The sequence below is a fragment of the Protomyctophum parallelum genome, assembly GCF_964188405.1.
Source record: "Protomyctophum parallelum genome assembly, chromosome: 14".
Taxonomy (NCBI): domain Eukaryota; kingdom Metazoa; phylum Chordata; class Actinopteri; order Myctophiformes; family Myctophidae; genus Protomyctophum; species Protomyctophum parallelum.
Genome location: NC_139709.1, coordinates 34,969,415 through 34,994,540, shown reverse-complemented (window position 1 = coordinate 34,994,540; position 25,126 = coordinate 34,969,415). Strand labels below are relative to the sequence as shown.

At 43.0% G+C, this 25,126-nt stretch overlaps 2 protein-coding genes across 2 annotated transcripts in view; both read right to left on the bottom strand.

The window, feature by feature from the left end:
• Positions 1–1,469: 1,469 nt before the first annotated feature.
• Positions 1,470–9,065, bottom strand: LOC310870795 (RING finger protein 11-like). Its single transcript, XM_083782112.1, has 3 exons — positions 8,332–9,065; positions 7,550–7,719; positions 1,470–3,574 (listed from the first exon to the last, which is right to left on the bottom strand). Exons 1-3 carry the CDS (start codon positions 8,443–8,445, stop codon positions 3,403–3,405), a joined length of 456 nt encoding a protein of 151 aa, XP_083638238.1. The 5' UTR covers positions 8,446–9,065; the 3' UTR covers positions 1,470–3,402.
• Positions 9,066–11,326: 2,261 nt separating this feature from the next.
• LOC310871277 (voltage-dependent R-type calcium channel subunit alpha-1E-like) overlaps positions 11,327–25,126 on the bottom strand; it is a gene marked incomplete at its 3' end in the record, with an annotated part of 83,376 nt that continues 69,576 nt past the window's right edge. Inside the window, exons 32-48 of the mRNA XM_083782763.1 lie at positions 24,176–24,286; positions 23,970–24,050; positions 23,689–23,808; positions 23,292–23,357; positions 22,785–22,876; positions 22,185–22,359; positions 21,924–22,051; positions 19,588–19,684; positions 19,361–19,466; positions 17,466–17,573; positions 16,872–16,972; positions 15,662–15,768; positions 14,943–15,042; positions 13,979–14,086; positions 13,253–13,382; positions 12,323–12,468; positions 11,327–11,875 (exon numbers count right to left, since the gene is read on the bottom strand). Of these exons, the coding sequence (XP_083638889.1) occupies positions 11,327–11,875; positions 12,323–12,468; positions 13,253–13,382; positions 13,979–14,086; positions 14,943–15,042; positions 15,662–15,768; positions 16,872–16,972; positions 17,466–17,573; positions 19,361–19,466; positions 19,588–19,684; positions 21,924–22,051; positions 22,185–22,359; positions 22,785–22,876; positions 23,292–23,357; positions 23,689–23,808; positions 23,970–24,050; positions 24,176–24,286 (2,325 nt within the window). The remainder of the gene's footprint in view (positions 11,876–12,322; positions 12,469–13,252; positions 13,383–13,978; positions 14,087–14,942; positions 15,043–15,661; positions 15,769–16,871; positions 16,973–17,465; positions 17,574–19,360; positions 19,467–19,587; positions 19,685–21,923; positions 22,052–22,184; positions 22,360–22,784; positions 22,877–23,291; positions 23,358–23,688; positions 23,809–23,969; positions 24,051–24,175; positions 24,287–25,126) is intronic.

Here is a 25,126-nt window from a genome sequence, read left to right as displayed (position 1 = left end):
TCTGTGCATAGCCAGGTGGCTGTGCAGACGTGCGATCCGCAGACTTTGTCACAGGGGGGGCAGAGGAAGGCAGCAGTGGTGGACCTTTGGCACGTTGGTGCCTCTGTGCATGCAGCTGTAGTAGGTAGGCCTACATAATGTATGTGTACTTATGCTCACACAGACACACACACACACACACACACACACTACACCCTTCAAACCATATAACAATATGAATGTACATCTGATATTCACAAGCTTGCATATCTATGCCATCAGATGCCAAGAATATGCCCGCTTCCCCCAATATTAATCTTCATCATTCGACCTCTGTTATTTGTCCAAAGTCTGACATATTAATGGTACTACTCACATGCCTTATCCTCAGGATGGCGCTCCATACGGTGATCCACTTAAGTGACATGAACTTGAAATAACTGGGCTGAATGAGAACAGGAGTTGATACTGTACACTGCTTAGAATGAATAAAAAATGTACCTTCTCATACTTCATATTCATATTTTATAGATACAAAGTCACGAAGGAGCCGGGCCCGGACAGGAGTCAACCCACTGAGCCTAGTCCTTCCACGCGCCAGACCTCCCAGTCCCGGCAGAGTAGTTCGGGAGCAGCGGACTGTGTGGCCCTGTCTTTTCCTAATGGGACTGATGGTGGGTATAGCTACTGGGACATATAAGGGTCATCTGAGTGAGGGGTGTTGCGAGACTCGAAACCCTGATGACCTTGGGATAGGCCTATATACATGAGGATACGTCCCAGGTGCATCCATGCAATGGTTTTTGTTCAGATATTATATTATATTCCTATAGTATTTCTTCAACAGTGTGCCTCCAACGGATATATAAGTATATGTAAACACAAGGGTACAATATAACAACAATATAATATTTCAAATCTTTGTATGCTCTTAAGGCACCTACACACCCTCCGCCAACCTAGGCCCCATATATGGGGGACATGGGGAGAGCAACTTCATGCCTCAGTGTCCAAGTTGCTCCTTTACACCTGACAGGGGGGAGTTTCCCTGGTTGGACGTAGCGTGTGGAAGGAACACATTATTGCAACCAGTTCCTTTCCCCTCCATCAGACGCCCCGGCTGGCCAGGGGGAGGCAGTTTAGAGACCAGGATTACTGCACGTTTTTTGTGAGGGTACCTACCCTAGGCCCTAGGGGACACGGGGAGAACATGCAAACTCCACACAGAAAGGTCCTTTCTGCCTTTATTGATAGAAGTACAGTAGGTAGACAGGAAACGGGGAGAAAGATGGGGGAGAAAGACAGCAAAGTTCGTCGGGATTGGGACTCAAACCCGCAACACACTCATGCTGGATTACCAGCATACCGTGGATTCATTGATGCTTGGGGAGGAAGCGTCAGTGAATCCACGGTATGAGTCTGCATGGCCAAGCCAGGCCAAGCATTGAGCCTCCCTTCACATATTTCTAAATTGCAATAAGGCAATACCATACTGTGCTTTCTGATTTATTTTGCTTTACACGAGGGCTGACAAGCCTTCAAAAACAAACAAACAAGAGAACATAATTTTCTCAGAGTCCAGAGACAGTTTAAATACAAACACTGCAAAAGAAAGCTTAAGAGAGAAAGGGTTATCTCAAATGTAACTGTCACACCATAAGAGACATCTCTCTATTCCACTCTTGAATTCAGTTGGGACAGAGGTTTGCATAGTCAGACATGAACCAGTGTAATAGTTAAATATTGAAGGTGGTCAACCTCTTAAAATACAAACTAGTCTATACAAGTATAACAAAACATTTTAAGGTAGAAGGTAAACAAGGTAAACAAAAAAAGCAAGAAAGTGATACCTCTAGTCTACAATATAATGTAACTATGCCACAAATCAAATGGAAACCATTCACTGCAGCCAAATTTGCTATATTGCAAAAATCAAGAAAAAGACAACCACAAGTCATACAGTGTACTACGATAGCAATAAAGAATGTGACTGACATTGCACGGACTTTAGAAGATGTAAAAGTAAACAATGTAGCATGATTATTTTCTAAAGCCAGCCCATTTTCAAGCAAACCTCTGTCCCATTACTTGCACGCAAAACACAAAGGATTGAGACGGGGCAGAACGAAACGAACCAGAGGTTCTCACGACTGAATCACAACCACAGAACTCATGAAATACATCTTCAGGATTACTTCACCGCGACGAGTTGATAATAGCTTTATCAATTTGTAACTTCTGCATTGCAGGGAGAGGGGAAAAAAAAGGAGGAAAGAAATAATGATAGTGCAAGGTTACAGGTATATATATTAATATATATTGTTTCCGTTATTATCCTATAATTAAAGTGCAAATCTCTGGATCAGATTAAGTGTGTGTGCAAGCATGTCTAATGTTAAACTGATCCGCCTGCCCATGCAGAAATGAGCCCTTTACATTGGCTGACAGCTATTTCTCCACCTCTTATGGTAAAAGACATTAACCTTACACAATGATAGTTCAAACAAACCGTGTTTTCTTGATCTTTTTTTACTAAACTCTTTTTCTGGCCGTTTGGGACTGGCAGTGGGGCCATTGTGGTGTAATGGACAATCTTCGGAGGAGAGGGAAAGCCCACATTCATTCTTTAGACCATGTTGAGGGTGGACTTTGGATGATCTCTGCATTGTTTACATACCAAGTTGAACTAGGAATAATACACTTTTCTTCTTTAACACTGCAACAGGGTAAACTTCAGTCATTACTGTATACACAACAAGGACATTTTTACCGTGCCACTTGTGACAGCATCTTTAGGGGATATGGCCCGGTTGGTGTGAAAGTGCTTCTCGTATATGTTACCTACCGAGGCCTCGAATGGAAACTATGAACACTTCTTAAATGGGAAAATATTTATCAATTGCTTATACGCCCAGCCCTCGAATGAATCAGCCATTACGGGTGAACAATGTCAGTTGGGATGGGACACCACAGAGACCTGCTCAGGTGGACTCGTCATCCATGCTGTGCTCAGGATGAAAAGTCTTCCCAACAACTATCCCTCACCTCAGATATTCACACAATCAAGCAATCCATCAGTGGTGTCATAGAAACACTTCAGCGTGACATGGACATAATATAAACAGCCACGTCCGCTCGTCTGATAAGAGACAGTTGTCTTACTGCCATGTCCAATTACATCAACATAGGCCGGCTAATTCAGTGTTAAGACCAAGGGGACAGAGGGCCAACATTCTTTAAAGTGATTGTGTTGATCATAATCACCAGTTCTAAAATAGTCTCTCGGGTTAGATAGCACCCAACACAACTTGCTGCTCCCCTCAGCGTTAGAAGAGGGCAGTGGTTTGGGTTTGTGTTTGGGGGATCGTTCCTAAATGTGGGGAGGAGGAGTCAGTCAGTCAGACAGACAGACAGAGGCGCTGTTCAGTTGGTCTCGTAGGTGGAAAGCAGGGCGGCGTCCACAGGTTCCATGCAGGAGGGGCAGGTGAAGGACCTCATGAGCCAGTCGTCTATACAGTCCATGTGGTAGATGTGCATACAGGGCAGGAACCGGATGGGGTCTCCATACACAAAGTCCATCATACAGATGACACACCTGCAAAAGGGTGTACAACAATAATTACTTACAGAACAGATTCTACTGTATATTGCATGTTTAGAGGAAATGTATATGTTGTTTTAAATTATTATTGTTATATAAATTGTTGCTACCATGTTAAATTATTATTCATGTCATGTGTGAATGGATGGGACCCGAATGGAAACAAGGCCGCAAGGTCTTTCTTCAGTGAAATCCTTTTTTGGACAAAAATGCCTGACTGTACATTGTGCTGTTTGCATTTATATGTTGCCTAATAAAATATTCAATCAATCAATCAATACATTTGAATGTCATTCTAAAAATCATGACAGTTTTATATAAAAACAAAACAAAAAACATGTTTTTATATCAGCGGTTCTCAAACTATTTCATGACGAGGACCCCCAAAATTATTATGCATTCGGCCGCTGGCCCCCATCTGAATATGTTTTGAATCAAGGACCCCCAGATTCCCAGAAGCAAAGATATGAGATAAAAACTAGGGCCGGGACTAATTGCGATTAATTTAGATTAATTAACTACAGAAAAATTAATCGCGATTAACTACAGATAAATTAATCGCACCTTTTGTTTCACCGCGGAACATTTCTCACTGCGCGCTTTTCTATAGTACTGAAAACTGGAAATAATAAAAAGTCACCCCATTTTGTGTTAGAACTGGAGGTCTGACAAAAAACAGTAACAATATGAAGTAAGTACAGCTTTGTGATGTCACTGAGATGTACTTGTTACTGTTACTACATTTTTTTCAGACCTCCAGTTCTAGGCAACACAGAATGGGGTGACTTTTTATTATTATTTCCACAACAGGTATACTAATGACAGTAAAATGTTGAAAATGAGTTGTATCATGTAGTCACTATTCGTTGATTCACTGGGATACCAAAAAACATTTAAAAAAAGGTTTCTCGCTGTTCTCGGGTTGAATATTGATATGCGATTAAAATGCGATTAATCTAGATTAATTAATCGCAAAGCCTCTGATTAATTAGATTAATGTTTTTAATCGAGTCCCAGCTCTAATAAAAACGTTTGATGTGAAAGAATATACAGTATATTCCGCCACATTTTCACATTTTTTCCAAAAACAACAGCGAGCTTGTAGATCACAAGTAGCCGCAATTTGCAACTCTAGATTTTTTTTAAATAATGGGATGATTCTAGAGTTGCAATACCCTCCATTGACTCCCCATTCATCCAATTTGCGTTTGCGATCTGCTTGTATTAAATGACGTTAAGCTCACCAACATTGCAGCCAAGCTTGAATTATCCTCTTTCAATCTGCCGAGCTTTTGTTTCATAAACATCCACCGTAGACATGTTATGAGCTACTTTCTGTCAGGTGATTCTTTGTATACGTGTTGGAGTTTGGAAGCACTCGTCGAAGTCACTGAATGGTCCTGCGTACCACCCGTTTAGAATTTGCACATAATGCAGGAGGCAGCAGCGCGACCCGTTAGTAATAACGAGTTCTTCCAAACTCCAACACTTGGAAAAAGAATCACCTGCACAGAATTTCTTGACAGAAAGTAGCTCATAACATGTCTACGGTGGATTTTTATGAAACAAAAGCTTGGCAGATTGAAAGAGGATAATTAAAGCTTGGCCTAGAGCTGCAATGTTGGTGAGTTTAACGTTGTTTAATATATAAACTTTAAACTTTATTACAGGCTCGTGGCCCACAGGGTAAGACAGTACATCACAAATAGGAGAATACAAAAAAAAAAAAAAAAAAAAATACAGTACATTTACCCAGCCCAAGAGGTTACTACTCTAGGCGAGGCTCTTATACCAGTGTCCTCTGATGGTAGAAGTGTCAACTGACCAATGAGTCCATTCAGTGAGCGATCCAGCCTGCTCATGAATTTAAATGTCAAGTTCCTCAACAGAGCCATGAAAGTAGTGAGTCCCAATGAACAGAAAAGCCCACTGGCTCTAGTGCTCCTTGGTTTTTTTAACAGTATACGAAGACAGTCATTATAGGCTACTTACACTACAATCAGATTGCAAACGCAAATTGGATGAATGGGGAGTCAATGGAGGGTATTGCAACTCTAGATTCATCCCATTATTATATGCAAATTGCGGCTAGATCACAAGGCACAGATGCGTTCCAGGTCGTAATAGGTGCTGGGTGACATCATGACACTAGATATTGTCTCCTGGGATTTTAAGACGCTAGAATTCAGACAGCTACACGGCTGTCACACCTACATCGCACCACCAATCCTGACTGATATGACCATATATGTAGATCTCTGCATCTGTCAGTGCTTGTCCCCTTTATGTCCATCTAACTATAAATGCACCATGTCTCTGTCTGTACGTACGTCTATGTGTGTACGTCTGTAATGCACGTAACTCGAGAACCATTTGCCCCACCGACTTCAAATTCGACACCATGCATTCCACACCCCCACAGGGAGTGCAATGCCCGGTATCGAGTCGGTCGGAGCCACGGTTGCCCAGAACCGCCACAAAAGGCCTCTGGACCTGATCTCCATATGGAGCTGTCCTGTTCTGACATCTGCATAGACTCCATATTTGGCCATGCCTGACAAAGAACTCCATATATGGGCATAAAAGGGACACAGACATAACTGTGGTGGGGCATGCATTTCCAAGTAGGCCAGGCCAGTGCCATAAAGATCTCTGTATCCGTTTCGTGTCCCTTTTTATTCTGATATAAGGACATCTATTTATCCGTCAACCCGTGTCTATTTTATTTCCATATATGGAGATCCCTGATGTCATCAGTCTATGCCCATGTATGGGCCATGTATGGAGTGGAGTTGACTGATTTGTTTGCGCCCGATACCATGATGATACAATGAGGTTAGACAACACACTCCTGGGTGTAGCTGCTTTTGGAACTCCAGTCCTTATATAGTTATAGCAGAGTCATGGTGACATGAGCGTGACCGACGTGACAGTCCTTATATAGTTATAGCAGAGTCATGGTGACATGAGCGTGACCGTGACAGTCCTTATATAGTTATAGCAGAGTCATGGTGACATGAGCGTGACCGACGTGACAGTCCTTATATAGTTATAGCAGAGTCTTAGTGACATGAGCGTGACCGTGACAGTCCTTATATAGTTATAGCAGAGTCATGGTGACATGAGCGTGACCGACGTGACAGTCCTTATATAGTTATAGCAGAGTCTTAGTGACATGAGCGTGACCGTGACAGTCCTTATATAGTTATAGCAGAGTCATGGTGACATGAGCGTGACCATGACAGTCCTTATATAGTTATAGCAGAGTCATGGTGACATGAGCGTGACCGTGACAGTCCTTATATAGTTATAGCAGAGTCATGGTGACATGAGCGTGACCGACGTGACAGTCCTTATATAGTTATAGCAGAGTCTTAGTGACATGAGCGTGACCGTGACAGTCCTTATATAGTTATAGCAGAGTCATGGTGACATGAGCGTGACCGACGTGACAGTCCTTATATAGTTATAGCAGAGTCTTAGTGACATGAGCGTGACCGTGACAGCAGCTCCAGGTCCGCCCGCCCGCCGGCTGGTCTTAAGCTACCGGTAATTTAGGATATAGGATAGGATAAATGGACATTGAAATATGGTCGGTGTGTACTTATAGTAATGTGATGTAACCTTCTATCACTTTACCCACTTATGAAAATATGAAACTTATGAAATACTGATGATTAGTCATTAAAAAAGAATACATATTTTATGAAAGCGGTAATAGTGGTTCCCCACAATATGACAATATTATAGAGGTATTTGGTTGATATTTTGATTTTGTCACCCAGCCCTGGTTCAGATTAGGTTCTGTAACCTTCCTTACTCTTAAGCGTGGACAAATTGAACCAAATGGACCCGTAAAGGTCCATTTGGTTCCATTTATACACTCAAGAGTTAACTGCACATTGAGGCTTTTGCAAGTGTCTGAAATGTGTGATGTTAGGGACGAGTGCATCACTTCCAAAGACTCACTCTCGGATCTTTTTCTCTGAGCCGTCTTGGCCTCCGTCGTAAACGCCCCTGGGAAGGTGCTGGATGAGGCCGATGCGCTGAGCGATGCGCACCTGCTCCTCCTCCGTCAACTGGGTGGCCAGGCGGGACTGACTAGGGGTGGGATGGTACATGGGCATGTGAGCCTGCTCCTGGAAGACAGACACACACAGCAAATATTCATTCCTAATGTACCAATCAGATTATAAACCACAGCAAATATTCATCCTAATGTACCAATCAGATTATAAACCACAGCAAATATTCATCCTAATGTACCAATCAGATTATAAACCACAGCAAATATTCATCCTAATGTACCAATCAGATTATAAACCACAGCAAATATTCATCCTAATGTACCAATCAGATTATAAACCACTGTAAATATTCATCCTAATGTACCAGTATCAGATATAAACCACAACAAGTGATAACTCAAGAGCATGTCAATACCCTCTAAAGTCTAAACAATGGGGGCGGGGGGGGTTGTATGTAATGTTAATGTATATATAATTTATAAATAATAGATTATTATCATAAAGTAACTATCAAAAGTGGTGACGTCTTTCTTCAAATTAAAATCGATTGTATTTTCATTTATAAGAATAATGTATTTTTTAATATTTAAGAAATATGTGAACAATGGTATGCATGTCTGCTGGTGCTGTAGCTCATGGCAAGGCAGACCTTTCAGTTTACACAAGAATAGGTTAATATATATTGCCACTTTGGACGGTTCAAGGGAAACCAGCTGCTCTCACCTGGTAAGGCGGAGGTGGCTCGAGGTCTGGATCACCATAACTTGCTCTGTCTGACTGAGAATCGTGAAGCAGAGAAATGTCATCCGATGTCGGAGATTTGAGACAGTTGCCCATATCCCTTTCTCAGTCCTGGTTCTTGGGTCTTGCTAGCAAATCAACCAGCTATATATATAGACGTTAGCGTTGTGGTTGATTTGGCTAAACCTGATGCTCTTGAGGGCCAGTGCTGCTTACAACAACAAGCCAATGTTGTTTACCACCGCCACTTCGATACTAACCTAACGTTACTTTATCGAAAACACAGCGACTCAATGTTCGATTGTCAAGGACGATTCCCTGCGCATCTTCTCAAAAACGGCGTGTATGAAAGCAGCAGTCAGTCGTGGCACGCATCAGTGAACATGTTAACGCGTTAACAACCTGAAAACATCTCACAACAAAGAAACTGCCTCCTGCTAAAGGCTAGCACAACTGAACTAGCTACCCTCTCGCTAGCCACAGCTGAGCGACGATCCACCACAACTACAATATTTAATCTCATCCCTCGGTTGTAAAACTATGTTCCGGAAAGATATTGACTCTGACCGCATCGGCGATTCTCCTATTAAGAAACTCAATGTTTGTTTCGAGTTGACATTAAGCCTTGGCTCCTGTAACTTCGTGACTACCATGAAAACAACAGTTTTTAGTCTGTCAGGCTAGTAGCTCTCTTTCTTCTACCCGAGGAGACGGGCCATTGCATATGACGTAGTGTGGCTTTAATTTGTTGTGCTTTTTTTGGGGGGGAGGGGGGGGGGGGAGTCGTCTACGTCCCATCGCCTGGAGGGACAGTCGCGCTGTGATTGGCAACCCCTGACGCACACACGCGCGCGCGCGCACACACACACGCACATAGTTCATGTAAAGGCAAAAGGCTGGTGCCTGGTGAATGATGTTATTTGTTAAGACCAAAAAGTGGTGACAAAGAGCTTTTCTTTTTTTTTTATCCCACAAACACATTTTTCACCCCGTGCCAATTGCCTAATCTGTAGTCCTAGGCGCTGGCCGGCCCACTCCCTCTAACAACCTGGGGAGAGCTCCGAAACGGAGCTCTTCCTTCAATGCATGATCAGGACCGCTTCTTTAATATCACTTTATATTCTGACAAACTATTTAAATACACCCTTAATCTAATCATGATGGGCCTTACAACATGTTGGGTTACTAGATGATACCTACTTAAATATCAACCAAATTACAAACTTCAAACGCTATAAGGGATGAAAAGCAGTTTAGCTTTCTGGGGCATGGAAAGGCACAACTATATGAGTGCAACTGAGGACACTTTTATTTGTATATACAACTATTGTACACATAAAAACCAAACAATTATTTGCATTCCAGGAACTTATAATACAAGTCTCAATGTTTTTGGTTATGCGAGTTTCACAGACGTAATTGGCCATCTTTAGGCAAATAAAAATAAATACAAAATACCTTAAAAATGAACATTCCAGAGATCCCTCTACCTTTCATAGCGCAGTGGCTTGTAAGGTTATAATTTATCTCTCAAATCACAGCATAATTGTCACGTACATTGTATTAGTAAGTAATGGAGTGATGGTGTGTCCTGTAGTCTATAGTTCTACAGTCGGAAAGGTGGAAACATTGTTTCCGTATTGTTAGCATGTCCAGTGTAGTCAGTCACGTCACGTGAAATATCGCAGGTTCAAAGAGACAAACAATAAATATAACAATGTGTAGATGTTCCCGTTTTACAGTATAGTTTTCCATTCATGGTTAAAGCTGTGAAGTGATGGATTGAAGCTGCTGCGAGTGTAATTGTGCTCCTTTAGTCCTCTGCAGTCAAACCACTAGAAACCATATCACAGTATCACATGTTGACATTAGAACCCCTGTTCTACATCAGTTGCATTACTTGAACTGGTAGAAATGCAACAAGTGGGAATGCAGTTCACCAAGAACGATGATTAAACAAAAGTTATGGATTTTAATGCAATTGCTTCATGTTCATTCTTGCCCTTATTTGTTTGTGTATTTTTGCAAGAACATAATATAAGGATAGATGGAAGTTTGGTATGACTATGATAAAAAGTCGAACCGACAAAAAAAAGCCTCTTTTGTATGTGTGAAGTATTCACTTATGGTATTCACATCTCAAACTTATTACGGGTTGTTCAATCTCTACTTATCTCCCTCTGTCTGTCTCTCTCTCTCTCTCTCGCCAAATAAATAACAATCCTAAAAGAGTTATCAAAAAAGGTTTGTCCACCATACCATTTTGGGCTCAGAAATTGCCCCTGCACATTCACTCAGACCGAATAAAATCCAGCATTATTGAGTGTAAATTATTACTATCTACATTGACTTGTAAGGGATCGGAATACAATCTCTATCGACGTCTGCATTGTGCATCGATCAGGTAAAAGAGCTATGCTAGCTGCAAAATATGTGACAGCAGAGAGACAATCACATTGCGCATTTACAAAACCATGGATTCAAAAGATAGTTTATAAAGTTCTCCTTTTGCACATAGTTACATATTCACACATCCCACAGACGTACACTGTTAAAAGCAACACTGAATCATTGTTTGAAATACCTTCAGAAATGACAATATCTATACACAAATGACATACTCTATTCATTCCTTTCACTTATTTTGATTTACACCATATCTCATGGCTTTTTGAGATTCATTATTAGTATTACTATAAATAAATGTGACAAAATATAAATTCTGCATCAGCGTTGGCGATGCCGTTTTTTTTTTTTTTTTTTTGTAGGTTGATTTTATTCATATTGTAACAAACCCCCAGGAAATGTCATAGCTTTGAAGCAATGACGCAAAAAAGAAAATACATTGTCTCTCACTCTGTACACTGAAGCATACCATCCTCTGAAATCTTTCCTACTCCTTCCAACACCACAACATGCCCAACCCGCCCGGTCCGTCCCGTCTCCCATGTGTTGTCTCTCGCTCTCTCTCTCTCTCTCAACACCTGTCATCCTCCTCTGTGTCACTGAGTGGATCATCGCAGCCAGAGACGGAGACGGTCTGCGCCAGCCGTTTGCGGAAGTGCCCGTTGGGTACCTGCCAGCCTGTCCGCGAGTGCGGCCGCATGGAAGCGCTGACGGTGTTGGACCGTCCCAGGCTGTGGGCCACGGCGGCCTCGAAGGTCAACGTCTCCATGGGGTCCGGACTGTGCTCCTCGTCCTGTGAGGTGCTGAGGAAGGGCTCGGAGGGGTAGCGCTGCGGCGGCGGGGACTGAGGTCGGGCCGCCTCGCTCTGTCTCTCTCCCCCCCCCCTCGCCGACCCCTCTGGAGCCTCCCGTGTCGCGGGCTTGCTCCTCCTCCGAGTCTCTCGGCCGCCGCCGCGTTCGTCCTGGTCTTCGCCGGCGGAGGCGCGCGTCGTACGACACACCAGAGGGGAGTAGGAGATGTGAGGGTGAGTGTGTGTCGGGGTCTGTGACAGAGGCCGGCGGCGGCCACTGGGGGTGCTAGACTCTGAAGTGGACGGGACGGGACTCTCTGAGCTGTTGCCCTGGGAATAGGAATAGAAAAAAGAAAAATCAGCCATATATCATTAATTCTACAGGATGTCCATACAGTATATGTCCTTATTTCATTCTACACAGGATGTCCACTCAGAGATTGTCAAGGGAGTACAACACCCTCTAGGGGGTGCGTGACATGAAAAGGGTAATGGCGGTTTTATGGTGTTTATTTAGCACAAACGGCAAAATCCAGTAAACCACTATTGTAAGGAGATGTATAGAGCAGCTGTGGGAATATACAGCAGTTGCATGTCATGTCATCTCAGTGCAGTGACATTCTTTGATTATTTGCCATAATCATTTAAAAAAATGTAGCATTTTTGGCCAAATACAACGAGACTTAGTGTTTTGGGGGTGTGCGTCAGCTACGTCAGGAGGTAACAGAGGGGGTGCACGGCCAAAATAGTTTGGGGACCCGCTGCCTTACGCTATACCTGTTTCTCCTCGGGGTGTGCTCTCTCCACACTGGATGAGCGGGAGGGCTGAAGGCTCCTTTCCTCCGAAGTGCAGCGAGACGCTCCTGGGGAGAGCAGGTGACGGCGCTCCTTGGATCGGCCGCGCTCTCGCTCAGACCGAGACACTGGAGGACCACAGAGCCACGGTGTCCCACACAAAGGACATGGATTAAGAGAATAGGAGGCTTTCGGTTAGACATAGCATTGGTCCGATATCTCAAACCGTCCCTCACCCTAACCTCTCCACGGAGCAGCACACCTAAACCTAACCTTAACACCTCTCCCAACCCTTAACGCACCCCTCACCAACCTTAATCCGGTCGTCTTGACGCACCCTCACCATCCAGTCGGACCAATGCTATGTCTATGTCTATGTCTAACCAAAGTGAGTACAATCATATATCACTTCAACATTTAGAAGACATTTTAACTAAGATGTGACCGCTATCTTGGACAAAATGGCTACTATCAAATAGGACTATACGGTATATAGCTAGCTTCACAAACAAATACAAATATCACACCCGTGTGAAGTGACTAGTGAGGGGCGCTCTTATCATCGTACGTCATCATACAATACATCATCTCATTCTCAACCATGAGTGGCACATCTCCCACCCAATCACGCCGGCGTCCTCACTTTTGTCTTTAATGGTTGTGTTTTCAGTCCATTTGGTTACATTTGTACACTCTCTGAGGGCTATATCTTGCGCCACCCCTTATAATAAGTTTAGGGATAAGGGATAAGGGTGGCACAAGATGGAGCCCTCTAGAGAGTTACATTAACACTCCAGGTTTGACAGTGCACGGCTAGCTAACTAGAGCACATGCACAAAAGCACATGAGCACAGCAGAGCGCACGTCACGTGAGTTAAGCAGCTGTGACAGTGGTTTTGGAACATGACTAACCGGCGGCCTTGTAGCTCTTGTGACGAGGTCGATATGCCAGTTCGGGGCTCTTCTCGTCCTCCTGCCATAAACCATTCCCCCGCTGGTCCGCAACAGTGGATGCAGAGCGCTTCATGGAACCACCTGCAACCTGCTTAAGCGTGCGCGCGCGCGCACACACACACACACACACACACACACACACACACACACACACACACACACACGCGCGCGCGCGCACACACGGATGTAGGGTACATGCAGTGCACAGATGTAAAACAATGGAGGGAGAGACACAGACATACACACAATAAATGCAGGAAACGTATATTATCTAATAAAATAAAAATAAAAGCACAATACAACACTGAATCCATGCAGAGTTTCCTTTTTGATTGCTGCCCATGCTGTTTGGGGTAAACAGAGAATATATATTATTGTATCCAGTCAGAGGTTTTACCCTCTCCTTATGACCAATGAAACTAAAAGGACAAGTCAGTTTGAGGTGTCAGCATCCCCAAGACACACCATGCCGATGTTCGGAATCATTCACTGAATCTAAAATCAGACGTGCGCAAAAACAAGGCAGCCACTGCAGGCCCCCAAACCGATGTTCTTCCACGTCACAATGACTAGTGCTTAGCCCAGGTCTTCTCTTCGTGTACGACACCACGTGCATACAAAGCACTTAAAGAGTTGTGAGTCCATGCAGCCGTCGTAGCCTCACAGTGGCTTTAGGGTGTATACCTGTGGCTCTACAGCCAGACGGGGCATGGAAGAGGCCCGCATACACAGGCCCCTGTAGCCTAGCGGGAGCTCCAGTGTAGCTCCAATCACACTACTGCACGCCCCCACCTAGGTGAGACCAGAGACACAGAGAAAGGGAGGGTGACAACGGTCGCTTTCTGGAATGGGCAGGGCTGTAAAGGTTTTTTTTTTTTTTTTTTTGTATCACTGGGCCATCAATCACAGTTCATCACTATTTGCCATCCAATCAGAAGCCATTCCAGCCAAGAAAGGGACAGAGTAAGAGCTATAACGACAACAAAGGAGACCGACTCCCAAGGAGAAATAGTCAGGAAGAACGAGAAAAGAGCGAGTGAGATAGACTGAAAGAGAACAGAAAAAGGCAGAGAGAGAGAGAGAGTGTGACATGAGTGAAACAGTTAACAGGAAAAGAACCAAACCAAATATTTCGTTTTTTAAGTACATGCAGTCATGCATGATCCTACCGCCGGTGCATGGACCGCTACACAAACAGTGCGACGACAACATCATCCCGTCTGTGGGCCAAAGACGTTGTTCCTCAGTGACAGTTCACAGTGGAGAGGACAAACACTAATATGCAGTTACTTGAGCTGACCCCGCTGTCTCGTTCCTCCAGCCAAAGAAATACGACTGCCGACAGTCGACCAAGACAGCATAGAGACAACGCAACGTGGAGGACGAGGCACCGGTTAGCCTGCCTCGGCCCACTGGAACCTCCACGGGATCAAGATGGAATCAAAGACACGGAGACATAGCATTGCCATGCTCTGCAAAGGCATTTAGTGAATTAACACTGGGAATTCAACAATACTGTTAAAACACAAGGGCACAAGCTGTTTGACATTTCATGAATGCGTCCGTTTCACTGGTAGAAAATCCATAATTGCAAGGTACAACATGCATCTAGGTATCATGTATGGCTGCAGGCTGCTCCCCTTCTTACCAGAGTCTGGTCCTGACTAGGTTCTACATCTGAACCCAAGGGCTGCAAAAAGAGCTCCTGGGGTGAGATGGGACTCAAAGCCACGAATCCTCCCCTGGTCCTATACACAGGGACAGAGACAAGCAGTAAAGAGTAAAGACACAGTGAATCCTCCCCTGGTCCTATACACAGGGACAGAGACAAGCAGTAAAGAGTAAAGACACAGTGAATCCTCCCCTGGTCCTATACACAGGGACAGAGACAAGCAGTAAAGAGTAAAGACACAGTGAATCCTCCCCTGGTCCTATACACAGGGACAGAGACAAGCAGTAAAGACACAGTGAATCCTCCCCTGGTCCTATACACAGGGACAGAGACAAGCAGTAAAGACACAGTGAATCCTCCCCTGGTCCTATACACAGGGACAGAGACAAGCAGTAAAGACACAGCGACTTGCAGTCTCATAAAGTAATACACTGAATGTTTTTGGACACGAATATCATGGGCCAATTTCAGGTGCGTCGTTCTTTCCTCAGTTTTCCTCACACACGTGCACGCACGCACGCACGCACGCACGCACGCACGCACACACACACACACACACACACACACACACACACACACACACACACACACACACACACACACACACACACACACACACACACACACACACACACACACACACACACACACACACACACACACACACACACAGAGCGAACAAAGCACAGACTCACAGGGCTGAGCCAGCGCTGAGGGTCATCATAGGCAGTGGTTGGGTGTTAGAGTAGATATCCTCAGGGAGGGTAGAGGCGTCCAGACGTTTGAACATCAAGCTACTCTTCTGAAGAAAACATACAATGTAAATACGTCAACTACAGGTCATGGGCTTTCTATACAGTGGTGGAAAGTAACTAAGTACTTTTACTTAAGTGCTGTACTTAAGTACAATCTTTTCTTTTTTTTCCTGTTATTGATAAGCATTTATTTATACAGTTGTACAGAACTGGGAGGAGAGTGAACATAAACATTTACAGCATTATTGTACCTTTTTTTTCTTTCTCCATACATTAACCCCCCCCCCCCCTCCCGCACCAGAGTAAGTGTCCAAGTGTACGTACAGTCTGTTCAATTTGCATAGAATGATAGTCTGATGATGACAATTGTATGAAAATACAAAGACAGAAAATAGAACCTGTTGATATAAACATGAGACATATTAGGGATGATGGTACAGTAACAACACTGTAATAGTGTTAATCACTGTAGTAAACATGAGAGGTCCCTGATTACACCAGTTCCATGGATGTAAGATATTAAAACCCATTCAGGCCTGATGTTGAAATAAAAATTAAAAAAAGTTCTAATTCATGACAAATTTCTGAAAGATTTGAGGCACATTTCAACGACCTTTCAAAAATAGCAGACCTACAAGCTTGCAGCTTAAGTACAATTTTGAGGTATTTGTACTGTACTTTTTTCAGTACTTTTACGTCTACTCCACTACATCTCGGAGACAGAATTTGAACTTTTACTCCACTACAATTATTTGAAAACTTTAGTTACTAGTTACTTTGGCGATTTAAATTTTGATTAGAAAACATACATTTACTTTTGTACTTTAAGTACATTTTGATGCTGATACTTTTGTACATTTTCAATTCCGTACTTTTACTTGTAACGAAGTAGTTCTAAATTGCAGTATTGGTACTTTTGCTTAAGTAAAACAATTGAGTACTTTTTCCACCACTGCTTTCTATACAACTCATGCATCATTTCCAGGCTGGCAGGTGGCCACTGCTGTAAGTAAGTAAGTAAGTAAAAATCCTTCAGGGTCCATTTGGTTCCATTTGTACACTCTTCTGAGTCAAATGAACACTGATGATTTTTTACTGTGTGTGATTTTCAGGAGAGGGAAAAAAAAGAGTGTGTCTATGTATGTATTACCTGAGCTTCTAGCTGTTGCCTCAGTTTCTTGGCTTTGTTCGTTTTGAAGTAGTCCATAATCATCATGGAAGCATAGATCTTACCCACCGTCATGTCAGTGTCTGTGGGGACAGGCATATAGTGTAGATGTAGGCAGGCATCGTCATGCATTAAAAATACACACTGGCAAGCAGTAGGCAGCCCTACATGTACACTTAAGACCAGTTTAACCCAGACTACTGACTACTAGTAATTGGTGTACTGACCATGGTATTACTGTGCTTAACTGACCAGCCAACTGGCCTGAACTGAACACCACAGAGCATCTGCCACAGGCTTATCACCTCCACGCCAACGCCCCATTGATGAAATATTTAGTTTAAAAGTAGCCCAGATCACGTATTGAGTGCATACATTAACATACCTTTCAGATGGTCGACATTTCTGTACTATAATTGGTTTTTTAGTGGTCTCATAAAATATTAGAATATTTTGAGATGGGATTATTTTTCATGAGCTGTATGCAATCAATCAATCAATCAATCAATCAATCAATCAATCAATCAATCAATCAATCAATCAATCCATCCCTAAGGTGTGCAGATACACCCATACCTTTATTAATAGGCACCAGGAGGTCCAAGGTCTTTTGAGGAAGGTAAGGCCAGATGACACTGATCTCCTTCTGCAGCTCAGTGTCCAGTGCAATGCGATCCTCACCACCTGGAACCAACACACATCATCACTATACATCTACACCACCTGGAACCAACACACATCATCACTACATCTACACCACCTGGAACCAACACACATCATCACTACATCTACACCACCTGGAACCAACACACATCATCACTACATCTACACCACCTGGAACCAACACACATCATCACTACATCTACACCACCTGGAACCAACACACACACATCACTACATCTACACCACCTGGAACCAACACACACACATCACTACATCTACACCACCTGGAACCAACACACATCATCACTACATCTACACCACCTGGAACCAACACACATCACTACATCTACACCACCTGGAACCAACACACATCACTACATCTACACCACCTGGAACTAACACACATCATCACTACATCTACACCACCTGGAACCAACACACATCATCACTACATCTACACCACCTGGAACCAACACACATCATCACTACATCTACACCACCTGGAACCAACACACATCATCACTACATCTACACCACCTGGAACCAACACACATCATCACTACATCTACACCACCTGGAACCAACACACATCATCACTACATCTACACCACCTGGAACCAACACACATCATCACTACATCTACACCACCTGGAACCAACACACATCATCACTACATCTACACCACCTGGAACCAACACACACATCACTACAGCTACACCACCTGGAACCAACACACACACATCACTACATCTACACCACCTGGAACCAACACACACACATCACTACATCTACACCACCTGGAACCAACACACATCATCACTACATCTACACCACCTGGAACCAACACACACACATCACTACATCTACACCACCTGGAACCAACACACATCATCACTACATCTACACCACCTGGAACCAACACACACACATCACTACATCTACACCACCTGGAACCAACACACACACATCACTACATCTACACCACCTGGAACCAACACACATCATCACTACATCTACACCACCTGGAACCAACACACACACATCACTACATCTACACCACCTGGAACCAACACACATCATCACTACATCTACACCACCTGGAACCAACACACATCATCACTACATCTACACCACCTGGAACCAACACACATCATCACTACATCTACACCACCTGGAACCAACACACACACATCACTACATCTACACCACCTGGAACCAACACATCATCACTACATCTACACCACCTGGAACCAACACACATCATCACTACATCTACATCAAATGGAACTCTCCAGTGTACAAATTGAATCGAATGAATGTTCATGGATCCATTTGGTTACGTCAACTTACAAACTTACAAAAAAACAATCAATCCAGAAAACTCAAAAACTAAATATATAAGAAATCAAATAATGAAAATTCTGTTTTTCAATTAGGTACAGTTATATTTGAGATTTATCTATCTTCCGTTTTTGTATTTCTAGAATATGCATGTATAATGTGATTTTATTTTGCTGTTTCGCAGATGCCATGATATTAAAACAACATGCTCAACGCTAAACAATATCCGAATTAGAGTTTAGGCATTCAGCAGACACTCTATATCCAGAGCGACTTACAGTAAGCAAGTTAAACACATAGTTAAATGAATAACCTAGCATCAGACTATTATATCAAGAAATAAATAATCTGTACATTGAAACAGTAGAAACTATAGGATGCCAGGTCAACAATTGAACCTGGCATCCGTCTAAATTGTCATCAAGGCCAGGTCAAGTGCTACATTATGCTCATCGGTGAACCCTGACCTCTGGCGATTTTGATCTCCAGGGCGGTGCGGATGAGAGACATCAGCGTGGAGGTGAAGTGGACGGTCATGTCCTCGTCCACTGGCATGTTCATCAACACCAACCTCTGGGAAAGACACAGACACACGAGCACAGGAGGGAGCGACAATGAGTTGGTTAATTTCCTCGATGTCCAAGCTTCTTTTCAGGCTGAGAATAGGGGAGATCTTTACTGCATTCCTCAATACCTTGTAGGCGATCTTGGCAGGACACTTCTTCCCCAGGCCCAGCGGTGGCGACATGTGCGTCAACATCTCATACATGGCCGTGTAATGGATACGGCCGCTAAAGCAGAAACATGTAACAAGTAAGAATAGTAACTTCATGGACTTTAAACCAGTGCGTCTCAGACTTTTTCCCATTTTAAATACCGCTATACTCTGAGAGAGCTGGTTAAATAAAGGACACGATGATGAAAACACATTTTAAGGAGGGAATTAAAGACACATACTGCCACAATACTAGACATTCACAGGCCTTCGGCCCACTCACATCTACCTTAAAAAAATTAAAATTAAAATTAAAAAGAGAAAGGAAAATCAGAAGGAGGAAGCGGGAAAGACGGGCGTCCGCTTTATGCCGTTTTAAGAGGCTGTTTGCTCGCAATCTAGGCTTTATCCGCGTGAGTGAACAGAACACGGATGTTCTGGGATCATTTCTGATGTTGTGCTGTGTCGAGGTTACAACACTAACGCTTCTGAAGAGAAATGGATGTTTAAGACGGAGGGAGTGAGTGTAATACAAACGGAATGTGCAGGAACGGAAACGGTAACTGCAGAAGCTCGGTTGAAAACGCAGAGGTGCGTAAAGTGAGTGACGTCAGAGCACAGGCAGCGCAGCGGCATACTGTAAACTGTAAACGTTGTGTGACTTTGTGCACTTTGCAACATGGCGACCTGTCCTATTGACGATATTCAGACCGCTGCCATCTTGCCAGCAAGGTGCTAACTAGGTGCAACTTCCCATATAGATAATATAATATACAGCCCATTCATAATAGACAGCCCATTCATCCAAACAGAAAAGTCCTGTCTGATTGTATTAAATAACGTCCAATTCACCAACATTGCAGCTGTCTGGAAAGCTTGAATTATCCTCTTTCAATCTGTAAAGTTTTTGTTTCATGAAAATCCACCACAGACATGTTATTATGAGCTACTTACTTCCTGCCAAGACATTCTGTGCAGGTAATTTTTCTCAGTGTCAAAGTTTGGGAGTGCTCGTTGGATAATCACTCAACTGCATAGTGCATACCACCTGTTTTGAATTTGCACATAATGCAGGAGGCAGCAGGAGGTTGCTTTATTAAAAACGAGTACTTCCAAACTCCAATACTTCAAAATCACCTGCGAGGAATTTCTTGACAGAAAGTAGCTCATAACAAGTCTACGGTGGATTTTTATGAAACTAAAACTTTACAGATTGAAAGAGGATAATTCAAGCTTTCCATACAGCTGCAATGTTGGTGAGTTTGACATTATTTAATACAATCAGACAGGACTTTTCTGTTTGGATGAATGGGCTGTCTATGGGAAGTTGCACCTAGTAGCACCTTGCTGGCAAGATGGCAGCGGTCTGAATATCATCAATCCGATCACCAACTCGCCACCAGCTCAATTGTATAGATACCGGTAGATTGGTTTAAAGCAAAAGTGAGAAATATTTTCGCTAGAACGCCGCAGACATGAGTCATGGCCTGGGACCCTGCTGTTATGGTGTATGAATAGGTTTCCGGCCTTAGAGTATAATGACTTTGATCTATGAGTCCAATCGGTGACTGACGAGGAGGGTCTGAGTCCAATCAGTGACTGACAAGGAGGGTCAAACTACATTATTATTACAGGGAAAAGAGGGATATCACATGAGGTGCAACTGCAGGTCTAGAATCAACAGAGCCTGGCATTGCTAGAATAGTTCATCGTGGTTATTCCATAGCGGCGAGGGCAGACAGATGTAGCAGGTGTGTATACTTTAACATAATTGAATTCCTGAAAATGGTCAAATGCTGTCTACTGCACAACTCTGCAATATAGTTGAGTTTAATCTATCATTCCCTGTCACTATACAAATTGTGGCGCATAAATATCAATTGCCTTATGCAACATTTGTGAAAGAAGGGGATTTCTTTTATGCATCTGTTTTTTACATACACATTACAGTAAGTGATTTTTTTCTCTGTAAGCTCTCTGCATTTCACATACAAATATCGCCCCCTGCTGGACAGAGTTGGAACATGAGCATCATCAAACTGTTTTAGGTCTTGTGAAACAAAAGAAAAACACACCCAGGTGAAGTGAGGGGCCGCAGGGGCGCTAATATATTAAAGTCTATCTCATGTTGATCAGGTGATGTAATGGTGATTTAAAACAATTAACAATAAAGAGACAGTAAATGGCACATTATGACGTACATTTTCCCTTCATTGTCAATGCGTTTACAAAACAACAACATTGAATTAAAGACAAACATTAAACCTGTGTATAGCGCCCCTCAAAAATAAAATAAGATGAATGACATATCTCACCCTGCTGCACGGTCATACTCTCCCCAGATGCGGACAAACTCATCCAGGTGATGGGGGCCAAGAATGGAAGAATCTCGCGTCAGGTACTCAAAGTTATCCATGATGACGGCTACAAACAGATTTAGCATCTGCGGAAATGACGATCAAGACAACGTGCGCTGAATAAAGCGGAACATACTAAATAGGGAGAGATTGGACACAGGAGAATGGTAAAAAAAACAAAAACATGGGGGTGCATCATTGCATAGTGAGCGTCCTGACCAGAAAGGAACTGAAGAATATGAAACTGACGAAGTAGCAATAGGAGAACTCTGTCCCGCAGCCTCCCTCGTGGTCCGGGGAGGTGATGAGAGGATCTATGGACGTGTCCTCCTCACACTCCTGGCCTCCCAGGCAAGAAAGCATGATCTCCTGCCACGACTCCCCCGTTGCACTCCTGCTGGACAAACCACACCGTTAAGGGCTGAGGACTTCTAAATCTTGACAGTTTTCTGAAAAACCCTATGTTTCTATGTCAAGTCGTTCTCAAACATTGTCATGTCAAGGACCCCCAAAAATAGATGTAATTTGCCTGTCGACCCCCATCTGAAAATATGTTGTTCCAGCCTAGGGACCCCTCCATAAGCAAAGATTTGAGTTAAAAACTCGCTCGCTCTGACAGAATATATATTCAACGATTTGCGCCCCATTTTCAGGATTCTTTGAAAAAATAGCAGATCTACAAGCTCGTAGTGCGGCACTAAATTGTAACATAATGCTTAAAACCCCAAAAGGGGTTCCCGTCCAGAAATAGGTTAACAGTTTCACTTTGCTAAGCTTTGATAAGCTCAGGATGTTTAGATGTGGATAAGTCATGCCCACCGGAAGAGCAGCATCAATGCGCCGGAGAATGTCTTGAAGTTGTTGTGCTGGTTGATGTGGCTCTCGTCATTCAACTTAATGTTTCCAAAGACCTGCAGGAAAAGTGTGCGGCTGTTTCAGTGGGATTATGCTTGGGCTTTAAGCAACTACCCAGTTGACTATTCAACTAGTCGACTAGTAAATCCACTAGTCAACCTTGTTGGTACTAGTTGACTAGTTGATAAGAAAAAACGTTTTTTATTTTATTTCTTCCCCCCAATTTTATAGGCCTCAATATCAGGTAGATTATAGTTATAGTCACCAATGTACACAGTTTTTAAATGTACAAATATTTATATATATATATATATTTTACATAATAGGTAGTTAAACAACTAGTCGACTAGTTGTAAAAATGACTAGAAGTGAATGCCCTAGATTACGCTGATGCCACTGCCCTGAACATTAAGACATGTCGTTGAAAATCACCACATAGAAGATAACGTGAGGATGTACAGTACGGTATACCTGCATTCCGATGATGGCATATATGAAGAAAAGCATAGCGATGAGAAGACAGACGTAAGGAAGAGCCTGTTGGGGGCGGAGACAAGAGACAGTCCATCAGTACTTTGTCACACATGGATTGATGTCTGAAAAGATTTGTGATAATACGCAGCGTTCATTTATCCATTTGGAACTCTGAGTGCCCTTTGCGTTCTGCACCCTAGTGCACCATGCTGTGGTAGATCTTCTGGCCATGAGTGTACAAACGTAAACAACGGTCCATTTGATCACATTTCTACACTCTCGACACTTTACTGTGTACAAGGATGAAGAAGCGTCCCTATGTCTGTATGGTCATGTATACAAATGGACTCTAGACGCCTCAAAGAGTTAGGAAGTAGGTTGCAATGTGTCTGACCTTGAAGGACTGGACAAAGGTCCACAGCAAGATTCTTATGGTGTAACCTTGTCTCAGCAGCTTGATCAGCCTGGCTGCTCGGAACAGCTTCAGGAAACTCATGTTGATGGTATTCAAAGACTAAACCCAGAGAGAGAGAGAGAGGGGGGGGGGGGGAGCTTAAGAGAGAATTGGTAACAAACAAGATTTTGAGTATGACTTTTATTACCACACACATAACCTTATGAAAAATAATAGCATTACAGCAAAGAAGAACATAAAACTATTTAGGAATAACTTGCCTGCAAATCCACTATTATCTCAGTGATGCTGCCGAGCACAGTGATGAAATCAAAAATATTCCAAGTATCTCGGAAGTAGTTCTGTAGGAAAGGCAAACAGAGAAACCATTGTGCGATCCATAAACAATCTTCAATACGACTCGGCACAAAGCAAGTCAAAATACTGTATTACAATTTACTGTAGTCCAATTGATTGTAGTACTCACCACAAGTCCAAAAGCCATGATCTTGAGAATGCACTCCAAGGAGAAGAGCACGGTGAAGGCCGTATTCAGGTGCTTTAAGACAGTGTCGTAGGCCGCTGGAGCCGAGTGATACTGTGTACAATCAAACCAAAAAATAGACTTATTCTGTCAATCTATCTGTGCTCCATGACAAGGTAATGGCCTGGAGAGCAGAGATTCTATTCTATTTACTTTGGGACCTCAATCTACATGGTAAAATGTGTCCATTGAACTCTGGGAGGGTACAAATGGAAACAAAGGAACCTGTGAGTGTTCCATTTGTACAATCGGAGTGAGACGTGTAAGGGTCCATTTTGTTCCTATCAATTATTTAGCTGCAGACCAGTGTTGTTTTCGTCGACTAAAACTAAGACGAAAAATGCTCGCCGACTACCTTTTTTCACTGACGAAAACCAAATGGAAACTAAATGAAAACTAAGCTATGATGACTAAAACTAAGACTAAATATATTGACAATTTCATCAAGAAATAAAAACTAGATTAAAATGTTAGGAAGGGATTAGTGGACAAGAGATCCAGTATGAGTCATTTTACACTTGGTTGCATGCTGAAATAGCAGATCTACAAGCTCACAACGTGTCGCAGCTTGTAGATCGGCTATTGTCAGCAAGTGTAAAATCATCCATTACGACGGCATCAAGGCCCGCCAAAATACATTTTAGTCGACTAAATCAACCGTAGATTTAGTCGACTAAAACTATAACAGTAAAACATTCCAGGTGACTAAAATGTGACTAAAACTAAATGAAAACTATTCAAATGACTATGACTAAAACTAAAATCAAATTTTGCTGCTAAAAACAACACTGGTGCAGACCACCTGGACCCTTAGAGTATAATATTAATAGAGACGGCACCGGATTTCTCCTCCCATCCACTTGCATTAAGTTGCTCAAAAGCTCATGAGGCGAT